The sequence below is a fragment of the Mizuhopecten yessoensis genome, unplaced genomic scaffold (assembly GCF_002113885.1).
Source record: "Mizuhopecten yessoensis strain PY_sf001 unplaced genomic scaffold, ASM211388v2 scaffold11057, whole genome shotgun sequence".
NCBI lineage: Eukaryota > Metazoa > Mollusca > Bivalvia > Pectinida > Pectinidae > Mizuhopecten > Mizuhopecten yessoensis.
Genome location: NW_018408857.1, coordinates 145,550 through 157,691, shown reverse-complemented (window position 1 = coordinate 157,691; position 12,142 = coordinate 145,550). Strand labels below are relative to the sequence as shown.

At 35.9% G+C, this 12,142-nt stretch overlaps 1 protein-coding gene across 3 annotated transcripts in view; it reads right to left on the bottom strand.

Annotated features, from left to right (window-relative positions):
- Window positions 1–7,873, bottom strand: part of LOC110465120 (vasoactive intestinal polypeptide receptor 1-like) — a 66,480-nt gene extending 58,607 nt beyond the window's left edge. For 2 of the 3 annotated variants that reach the window (XM_021520716.1, XM_021520718.1), the window contains exon 1: window positions 6,814–7,872. In XM_021520716.1, coding sequence (XP_021376391.1) covers window positions 6,814–6,870 — 57 coding nt within the window. In that variant the 5' untranslated portion in view covers window positions 6,871–7,872. Of the gene's footprint in view, window positions 1–6,813 lie in introns of all 3 variants that reach the window. The other variant, XM_021520717.1, reaches the window with a different exon arrangement.
- Between the last annotated feature and the right edge of the window lie 4,269 nt (window positions 7,874–12,142).

Genomic DNA, 12,142 nt, shown 5'->3' with positions numbered 1-12,142 from the left:
GTCGGCTGCTATCGGCCATCGTAGGAAACACCATCGGGCAGACATAAACAGATGGTGGGGAATATAATCTGATATCTAACTTTCATTTGTACAACACAAATATCACCAAAAAAACGTAAAGCTACATGCAACAGACAATAAATTATTGGTAACCTGCGTAGTAACATTTGACACAGTCTGGCATCTTCGGGAAGTACATGAGAGGTCCTGTTGAGCATTATAGCTACGTGCTGTTGACGTAAACATCAAACCTCTCGTTGAATTCCCGGATGTACAATATATAGCACTAAAATTAGACAATATGCAGACGAACACTACAATTTTTTACGACAAGAAACACATTTGCAAACAACAGCGTCTGAAGACATTTTTTCCCCCCCCCATTTTATTTAACATTTTTTTTGTTATCAGTGTACTTTATAATGAATTTGTCGCAGTCTCATAATCGGTATATCGGGAGGAAGACCAATACTGTGCTACTTACGAACAATAGTTTAAGCATTTTCTGTATTTTGTAAATATTTGCACAAAATACGATATTTGCATAATCAAGCTGCACGGGCTAACTTCTATACTGTATCTTCTCTCAATAATGTCCGGATTCTAAACATGGTCAACGTCCAGCGTGTCTGAAGGATCCAGCACCAATACCAGAAACTGAAATTAAGTATTGGAAGCGGTGTTTTTCTACGGCGTGACTATAACTTTGATAAATCGTCCCGAAAAGAAAACCTTTTGCGGGGATTTTATAAAAGTTAGTGAAGATGAAATAAACAAAATATAATCAACAACAGTCTTCTGATTGTAACATTTCATCGGGGCTAGACCAGGATTCGAACCCTGTTCGGATTCAGATTATTATATTATCACTCTAACCGATTGAGCTACTTAGTCAACGGAAGCGTCTTTGCCCATCTATGTTACAGATATATCCGAACGGAAGGTAAGGAAAGGTTACTGTGTATAGGAAAAAGCCACAATGGTGTGGTACAAGGATCCTTCAATGTGAAAGTATTTATTGACTCCTTCCTTCATCGGTGGAAACCGTGGAGACCACCATCACATGAAATACAACCCCTATGCAAATATCTGTGATTGACAGCCGAATAGCCTACTGAAACCAGATCAAATATCAAACATTCACTATACGCCTTGAATTCGTACATCTCCTCAAGAACTGTTTTGCTTTATGTAAACAAATCGATATACATTGGCGAATAAATAATGTTTTAAGCATCGTTCGAGACTTTTAGACAAATTTCAAAATTTCCTCAAATTGTCATTTATTTTTATATTTTCATTTTTATTCTGTAACGACGTTAATTTTAAGGTTTCATTTTTCACTGTAATGATGACAAACTTTAGTGAAATTTGAGATATTACGTCATTTATGACTATGACACGGACAACTGATACGCTTTGATATGAAATATTAAATATATCTTTTTACGCTGATTCGGCGCCGCTTTGAATAAGTGTTTCCATAGGCGTAATGCACGCGCTTGATTGTACACATAATACTTGAGGAAGATCCTGAGTGAACGCGTACAGGAACAGTAATCATTAAATGGCTTCCAGTCATATCTTATAAAAAAAATAATGATGAATATGCGATATCATTTTCTCCGACAAGACAATAAATTGATCAATCATATCTGAAAAGGAAACCATACGTTGCAACCTTTTTATCAGATGATAATAGGGGGAAAAAACACCGGTATTATTAGTGTCAAAATACAACAGGGGCAGACGAGTCATTATACTGACCCTCTAACCCAATGTGCCACTTGATCAACTGAAGCACTCTGGATCACTTCTTCAAAACGAAATCAAGAGCAGTTCACTGAGTGTAGAACCCACTAGTGCTTTTATATGCAGTCTATTAATGGTCCTTAAGTTGTACTATATTTACCGCTTAGTCGTTTCAAAGTACAAACCGTATTACACCTTTCGGTTCCACAGAAAATATACAGGCACTGCTAAAGGGACTCATCTATCACATGGTTCTAAGTCTGAAGTACCAGTCACTGTCCTAAAAACGTCTTGATCACATGACAGGATCACTGGTGGTTAAATCATGCTTTGTCCAATAAAAATGTACAGAAAACAGGTTGAATGGTTTAGCTACATACTGTGTGCATTATGCGGAACTCTTACTGTACAAAACTGTTTTTATCTTACAGTATCATCACACAAAGGCACATTCGGGACCCTCCCTGTACATGTAAGGATACAGGGAATACCAGCTTATTCTACTGTAAATCTTAAGAGGAGACTAATGCGGGTTCCCTGCAGAAGTGATTCGGGGGTTATCGTATGTCATCTGCTAAGGGGATATTGAAGAATTGCAACATTTACGACCTTTCTTTTGTGTCATGTCTTCTTTTTCAACCGTTTTTGTGGTGTCACCGTAGGCATCTATCTCCATAACAGCCTACTTGTTGCAACATCCTTACCAACAAAAGACGTTTGGATCTCAAAGAAGATCCAAAAACCACCGAAATGAGGAAATACCAAAACAAAAGGGAAAACATCAATAGGAAATGCGGAGACGCCAAAACAAGAGAAAATACAACAATCGGAAAATGTGGAGACACCAAAACAAAAGGAAAGGCAACAACAGAAAAATGTGGAGACACCGAAACAAAAGGAAAGGCAACAACAGGAACCTCAACAAGAATGAAGATGACAGCAGGAGAATAATGTCAGCACAACATGTGCCACCCGTTATAATGTCACCGTCTAAGTCAGGAAAACATGTCAGACGCACACTTAATACGACACTCAATCATAGCTGGGACTGAAAGCCTATTGTAATTGACCAGTCCCTACAAAGCTCGGTCAGAATGTAAACATCTCGTATGAGATGCTAGGCGTCAACTCATTACAAAGCTTTGTAATGATAATTTACTGTGTAAGTAGAACAATCACCAGAGTGATTGCATCCCACATCATCAGTGGCTGTATATTGTATAACATGAACTTTCTGGTGATATCTACATCCATACTTGTAAAGCCTGGTTAGCTCAATACAACTTAACACAGAATTCTAAAATCATTATGCTTTCAAAATAGTGAAATTCAAGACAAACAATGGTGTTTACAAAGATAAATTATTAATATTTAAAAGCAATAAAAACAAAACAAAAACTATTTTAAAGTTTTTTGACACTCTTTTAAAAAAGAAAAAAATTGTGTTAACGAATCGTGAAGCTAACAAGGCATTGAACAACCGGACCCTGAACACAGCTTTCTAAAGTATGGTTATCTTCCAGGACAAATTAACGAAATTTGTCAATCTTTTTTATTTAATAAAATATAATATACCACTGCTACTAGAGGTATTGAGTAAGTAGATCATTTGTAAGTAGTGTCTTGTATGCTCTGTCATTGTACTGCTTATATCAAGTATATACATGCTGGCAGGCGTACATGTATCAGTGTGACTACTATCATCACACACTAGGATCAAAGCTAGTGTTGATATCTCTTGTTTACTTTAATGTGTGTTTGGAGATTAGTTAGATATGATCGTCAAACTAGCCAGCTACACAGGTTTGTTTTGATGCGGTGATCCCCAAAATCAATGAAGTATGCTAACAAAGGTATTAGTTTCACTAACCTCAATACTGATGGTATGTATGGATACGATACGTGTGTATCTGTGTGATTATGACACAGAGTCTGTATTAAAAAATCATCACAGGCAGAAAATAATGCAACAATTGTCTAAACAAAAACAGAATAATATGCAAAAGAGTTATAAGGGCAAAATTGAAACTCAAATAAGACTAATGCCTTTTTATTGATATCTACGGCGGTGACGTGTCTCTACTACGACGTCAATATTACACTGATGACGTCATACATTCTTGTAATGCTCAAGCTTTTTCGCCTTCAAAATATTTCCATGAAGAACCTTTGAAAAGGTGAATTGCTTACAAACAATGTCTATACTTTTGATTATTTTTGTTTATCCTCTTCCATGAATAAATATGTATATTTTATATCTTATTTACAAATTAATCTCACCATATTTAATTAAATTTTACCTGCGTATTTCGAATACCCCCAGGTCCATTTTTTACAGTTGGTTTTGTGTTATTCATATCTGTCAAATGATAATGTCAATCTGATAAAATCGGTAAGGTCGAAATATTCCGTTGATACGATAATACACCAATTTACATAGGGTTAAGAAGTCTGCAGCTTGGTATCTTGTCTCAGGGGCAAACCATTTAATCGTCAACTGCAGTTCAATCAAATATGCAATTGTTCAAATGCATCCATCCGCCAAAAACCTTTTACTGAGCATTCCAGACATGTGCATGCATTCCAATTCGATGCAAATAAAAATAACCTATTCTTCACCTCGAGGGTGTATTGTCTGTTGCATCGCATCATATAAGAAAGGGGAGAGGTTTAGGGACTGTATAATGCCATCTTTAACCCATTAGGGAATAAAACTCGAATTCAATTGCGAAAATAAAATTGATTGAACTACTCGAGACGTTTCAACTGAACTGATTTTGCTCTTAAACCTTCAAGAATATGAGAGAGGTATCAACTCCAAACACAATCAAATTGGATTATAGTGTGTTCGACCTCTAAAAGGGAAATTAAATTAACATAACTCTTTTTAAATTCTAAAATTAACTAAAAACACGTAATGGTTTTTTTCCTATTTCAAAATTTACTGCCGACCGATCAAATTGATGATATCAACGCATGCGATCTCTTACGAGCAACAGAAAAATAATATCTCTAATCTTAAGCAAGCACCTGGTTGATACTCCAAACAGCTCGATATTTACACCTCTGCTCATTAAAAACAGCTCGATATTTACCCGTCTGCTCATTAACAAACAGCTCGATAATTACCCCTCGGCTCATTAACTAACAGCTTGATATTTACCCGTCTTCTCATTAACAAACAGCTCGATATTTACCCGTCTGCTCATTAACAAACAGCTCGATAATTACCCCGTCTGCTCATTAACAAACAGCTCGATAATTACCCGTCTGCTCATTAACAAACAGCTCGATATTTACCCGTCTGCTCATTAACAAACAGCTCGATAATTACCCCTCTGCTCATTAACAAACATCTTGATGTCGACTCCTTTGCTCATTAACAAACAGCTCGATATTTACACCTCTGCTCATTATCAAACATCTGGATATTTACCCCTCTGCTCATTTACAAACATCTTGATGTTAACCTTTCTGCTCATAAACAAACATATGGATATTTAAGCCTATACACTGCATTATATAACACCAGACGAGAGCACACTCTCTCAGAATATGACGTTTTAGCAATAATAATCTTTGGTTTGATAACCATATACAGGGGTCAATAGCTGTTTAGTGTGTAGATACGAGACGTTATGATAAAGCTAGGAAGCAGAGTGTTATTGAGTATAGCATAACGAACCGCGATCTATGAAGATGACTCTACATTATCAATCGTTGCAGATAAACCCTATTTAACATGAAACAGTATCTCTCAGGCTTGCTCTGCATTGCTTCCTCATGTTCGGTTATTATCACTAAAACCCAGTCATAAATGACTCGATATCGTAGGAAACTGCCTGTATGGGCGAGACTGGTAACGTTATAGATTTTGCTGAGATATATCGCTATCCATAACAGAATAGTCTGTATATGCATTCAGATTAAAAACTCGCTAACTGAAAGTTCCAAACTGGTTCTAAAAAAAGTTTGAACTAAAAGGTATTGGTTATTGGAATAAATGCCAAAGACTTTTATAAACCCAGATCTTCAACAAGCAATGACGTGAAAATCAGCGTAATGACGAAGTGACAACACCAGGAACTACTGATAAGGAACCAAAGACGTACACTGTTGATGAAATGGTATGGTGCTTATTAACCAATGGCATGTTTATAACATATATATCCTCATTTAATATCAGCAATTGTGACGTAAGAATTAAAACAATATTCATGATATCATGACATAACGACGTTCCGTTAAAGACAATATATGACGTCACGACGTTGAATGCTAGATTGGTTTAGTTTTATTTTGTTTTACGTGCTTTGAACAGCTAAGGTGTGAATCATATTCGTGCATGTGTGTATGTGTGCATGTGTGCTGGAGCCGGTATGGTGGGATAATTGCCTCCTTGTGATAGCGGAGATCTAATGCCGACTTTATAGTGCTACCTTACTGGTATACCATGTCGAAGGCAACAAGCTAAATATTCCACTCGGTCATATTATGCTGACCAGCGGCTAACCAGCTGTTGCCATTGCTTTGCTAAAATCAAAACTTTTCTCTGATTGTTTTATAAAATGTCTACGAAATGGAATCTCAGTATAAATTCCTATAGTTATTAAAAAGGTTCCGCTGAAACTATTAAAGAAAATAACTTCTGCAGTTAAAATTGATGTAAACGCTTATATCTATAAATTGTTTATAAATCGATAAATGAAGAATTGCATTCTATACTTTTTGTGAAGCGCTGTTAGTTTACAGAGAAACGTAATTATTGTAAAGCAAATAGGGGGACAACGTGTGTATAAATGATTCGAGTAATACACATTTACGGTCATTATAACATAACACACAGTCTGTCCCAAAAAGGAAGCCGTCTGGCCTACGCTAGACATGATATATACACCGCAGTGGTATCTACTATACATACATTAGGCTGACAGCATATTGAAGATAAAACGTCGTATTCAGGTCAAAAACAAATGACTATGTCCCAATATACACCCACGTGTTTCGTACAAGTTAAAGAAATCTAACAGATGGCTAAACATATGACAACATTAAACTGACCTTCACGTTGAAAATATCATACGTTGTCCACTTCTTGATCTTCGGAGGGGTGATCATTTTAAAAGGCAAATCCAGTCAGAACATAACCTCGGCCGAACACACGGAGATAAATTCCTCAGTTTTCATTCATGCGCAGGTTAGCAAGCTTTCGTAACAACGAGCTGCTATTATAGGTACTGGTTTTCTTGGAAGCGTTTATATATATTTTTATCAATATATATATATATCATATCGTTATCACTGGTAGGTTGTCTGATGGTTAAATGTATATTTATACAAATATGTGTTTTACGATGACTGTAGCAGGGAAGTGTCAGTCCTCGTCAGAAAGTGACACCGCCAATAACCCCCTGCCTACACTAGTGCATTGCAAGTAATACTCCGCGAACAAATAGTCTTAATCACATGCATATCGTATACCGGGGTATCTTATACACTCCCATTTTTAAACAGTGTGTATATACACTTATTAAAGTATACTGAATAATATGAATAATAATAAAGATAAATTTAAAAAGTATTCTAGTAAAAGTTTCGTTTCAATTCATTTTGCATTATTATATTTCTAAAGTGTAAAACGACGGCATATTGGGTTCAGATTGTGCATACAAGTCCTGTTCACGGAGGTAGGTGATGAAACAATACTAGCGCTATGACCTGTTGTTCGTTATACTGCTGAAAGTAAAGTCAATGATGTCCACAGCCAAACTGATCTCGCTCAACAGAGGGTGTTCATGCAATATATGATCAGGATTCCGGATCTGTGGTCCGAGACATTTTCGATAGTTATACATCAGCAACAATAATCCACACTAATTTCGTATTCATATATATATATATATATGTACTAGTGTCGCACAGTGTATTGAGTCCAATGGTGTCCCTCCTGACACAGTCCACCGAGGCATGTGTTGTTACATCGCCCAATGATTAGCCATATCACAGAGATCATGTGTAACAATGTCTGGTGACAGTTTGAGCCGTACCAATATCACGCTGTCTTAGTGTAGTCGAACATGACATGGTCCACGCGCATTCCACTGTCAGGTGATGTTGTTACCCACACGTGCTTTTGCGGCGAGGAAAAGTTCTTAAGTTCAAGACTGGTTGATCTACGAAGGATCACTTTACTCTACCCTATATATCTGGAAAACATAGCGGGCTGATCAATTACTTCTTGTGTAACGTTACAACTGTATGCATGTTGTGTATACTGTAGTAACAAGAGAAGGCAATATGTTGTGACAAAAAATATTACCATTTATATATCTATGTACATTATCATACATCGTAACATTTAAAAAAACTGTTTGCGTAATATTATATTAATAACGAGTGTATGAAGAAAGTTTCAGGAAAGGAACACAATACATCTCCAGCAAACACGCAGGCATACACACATAGGGAGATATTTAGCAAGGTGGCATAGGACTAGTAGTTAGCGCCTGATAAGGCAGCTCCTGCGAATTCCTCAAAAATTGTATATCCTAATTGTATTAATTGTATATCTATGTACTGTAAAGCACTTTAGCGTGGCTTATGTTAGCTAGATAGGGCGCTATATCAAATGTTGTATATTATTATTAGTATTATTAATATTGATTAAGATATTTCGTGAAATCAATGCTTTAGACGGCAAAACACGTTTGTTTTGAAGTAGTCATTTAAAGAACCTGCAATTAATATTAATGAGAGGAAAACTGACGTTGTATGTGCTTAACTTTTAATGTCACTGTATACAATAAAATAGTTAAATATACAGATAAATGGTAGTATGTCTAAAACACCGCAATTGGACAATAAACATACATGTGATCTAATAAAACAATGCTATACATTTGTAATTATGAATATGCTACCACGATTTTTGTAAAACTGTAGGTAGGTAAAAAGGTCTCGCTTGACCCCACAGTTGAACTCATAACGAGGGCTTCATAACTGAACGGTTCTGATTTCACTTCCAAAGCACTGAGGTGCAGCGATCTTTCTTTGGCATAAAATCACAGTGTTATATACCCAATTCTTCAAAGGACTTAGGGCGTTATGGGTCATTTTTGACCTCATAAAAAAATCAAAAAAATCAACTGGAATGTGTTTACCAATTTCTGTTATAAACATCATATTGGTAAATTGGAGTTATCTTTCTTGGTGCAGTTTTTTTTTTCGATGCGCATACGCCTTTCAGAGTATCAAAATCGCGTTGCTATGCAGAAAGAGCCAAAATATGATGTTTTTGGACAGTAAGCATGCAGATATGAAAGCCCTTGCATGACAAACAAAAAATCTTTTCTCCGAATGAGCACTGGTACGACAATGTTTAAGCATGTCAAATATATATTTGCTTGGTGCATGCGGAGGCTTTTAAAAAGTGAAGAGTGTTAAGTTAATTTACTTAAAAAATGCAAATATTCAACCAAATAGCGCACAACAGACGATATCAACACATTTTATTATAAAAATGCGGATTAATGTCTCTCTTTGTAATGCCATATCTCCTAAACCAGTTGTCAAATGAATTTGAATTTTCATATTTGCGTACTTCGTTTATTTCTGAATCCCCGATGAGGCCGAAAATGGCCCTTAACGCCCCTAGTCCTTTTCCTGAAGTGACCACCATATTTCGTCTTTTTCTAGTCTTCATCTAAGATCTATTATTAAGAAATAGATAGTCGTTTCACGTGGACTTTAGAACTACTGTTGTCTTTCCAGTACATCTGCAGCCATTAACCATTTCCAGTGTAAGTTTTGATTTTTAAACCTATATCTACTGTTTAATGCATTATTCTAATCTATCATAATAAGGCATTTGCACGTTATATATAAAAGTTGGATTGTCCGTACATACATTTGATGCAATTAACGAACACGCTAAAAACAAACGACTTTTGGTCCACCTCTGCCACTAACGATGTGCCTTTCTATGTCTTTCATGTCAATCGTTTACAATCGCTATACACATGTAAGTCGTATACAAATATTTTCTTTGTACGAAAAGGAAATCAAACAAACAAACAAAACCCAAAAACCCGAAAGCAAGCGTGGCTGGAAGTTTGCATTGGTTGGTCGAGAAATAACCAATTAATTTAACCAAGTTTTGCCGACTGGTTGTTTATGTAAAGTATTGACCGGAAGCACGTGAAATAACGATTACTCGTCATAAAATGACCGGATGGTGATGATACGTTTTCTATGGCTGTTACAGATGGTATATTCTCAACTGTTTCTCACGAACTGAAGCCAGGTAAACAAAATATGGATTAGCACGTCTCCAAAGCGTTAATAATAGGAAATTTGACCCGTTTCTGGTCGTCCAACCCACGTGGAAATTAATACGACGGAAATCGTCTGGGATATTCGAAGTAGCATATCCGATTGACGTCATCACCGGAAGCAGAAATCAATACATCTTCATTAACTGACAATATAATATAAACGAAAAACATCATTTGCAGACGAATGCACTAACATCGGTCTTTAAGTTTACAAATTGTACTAATTTTGCTATTTGTTGTAATAATTACTCGAGATACAGTAAGCGTATGTCATTTACTTAACAAAAGATTTCCGGTCGAAATTAGAATAAAACTTATTTTATAATATTCCAATACCATTGTATTTTTTACCGATAAGAAAGAAAATATGCAATAATTCGAAAATTTTGCAACTTTGTTTTTGAGAAACAAATTCCCTGTTTGAACTTATAGTTTGTATATCTTTTTCAAACCTGTCATATCTTAGAATTTTGTAAAATTCCAGATATATTTTGTATAAAATGAGATTACTTAATTTCTGTGTCACACAAAAGAGAGTGTTGAAATGTTAGTAATTAATCAAAGTTAGATTACCTGTGTTCTAAGTGTTTGATGTAAGTAAGTCCTGTGACGCAGAACTCAGGGTGACCTTGACCTTTTCGTCCCAGGTTTAACACGACACGACACAGAAAAACGTGTACAACAATTTTATATCCCGTTTGTTACACAATAATAGCGTAATCACGTGAATATGATATCTAGTAAACAAGTTGTCATAATGTTCAATTCAGTGCTCCATTAACTCGAACAGAATCAACAACAAAACATTCGTCTTAACCGAAATATTTCTGGGAGTTGTTTGTGATGTAAAATACATTTTTGAGAAGCAATATGTCAGAAACGTGACACCATAAGGAAGTTAACTGGATAAATATCTAGTCCTAGATATTGTTATTTATAAAGAGACATCTCGATTTTTTTTTAAAATCAGAATATATACGTAATGAAGGAATGATCTATCATGAAGACAAAAACAGATCGATGAATAAGATACAAATCAGCTGCTGGACAAAATGAGGATTAGGAAGAGAGCACCGAGCTGTCATTGTCATATCAACAGTTAATTATCTATCGACCAATTGGTCCGTTAAATAAGTTTGACGTCATGCTGTACTTTCCAGAATTTCGAGTCAGCTTCATTGGGTGAAAGGTATACATGTACCTTCATTCAAGTGTTAAAATGCATATTTTTTGAACATCATTTTAATGAATATATGAAAGATGTCAAATTGTCTATTTCAATGAATATGAAAAACAAATAAATAATCAAACAACGAAAAAACAATCGATTAATAAAAAATAAAAAATAAATTAAAAAAATGATGAATTATAATAACAGCAAATAAATCCCCCATCGAAACAGAACCTGAAAGACAAATAGTGCACTTTAAACACTTGTACGAGCTTCTTTTCATTGAACTTTTGACATTTTTATCATGATACCTAATGCCATTAGAGTAATACGGTATCATCGTTTGTTTTATTTAGGTTATTCAACCTTAACGTGTCACTTAATCGGGCCCGTCATCCATGGACGAATGTTAGCCCTGCACCACTGGGTCGCAGGTTCGAGTCCTACGTTGGACAGTCGCCAGGTACTGTACTGGCCGCAGTTCGTTGGTTTTTCTCCGGGCACTCCATGGCCAGTTTTCACCCATCGGCAAAACCTGTCACGTCCTTATATGATCGTAGCTGTTAGTAGGACGTAAAGCACACACAAGCCAAATGATTATTTTTAGCAATTGGTCAATTTAAGAAAACCCCGGAAACTATGATAAATGGTTACGACTGGACGGTAAGAACGAGAGATGAACTTTGATATCTGATTGCATTGTTTTGGTCCGTGAGAGCGATAATGGCCATCAATACGAAAAGGTTACACAGAGACGAACAGTATCATAATGAACGTTAGATATGGCAGGAGAAACATGGGATCGAAAAAAACAAGAAAAGATAACGACTCCAACTATTACAATGGTAGCATAGGACATAAAAAGATAACTCCATATTCTTCAGGG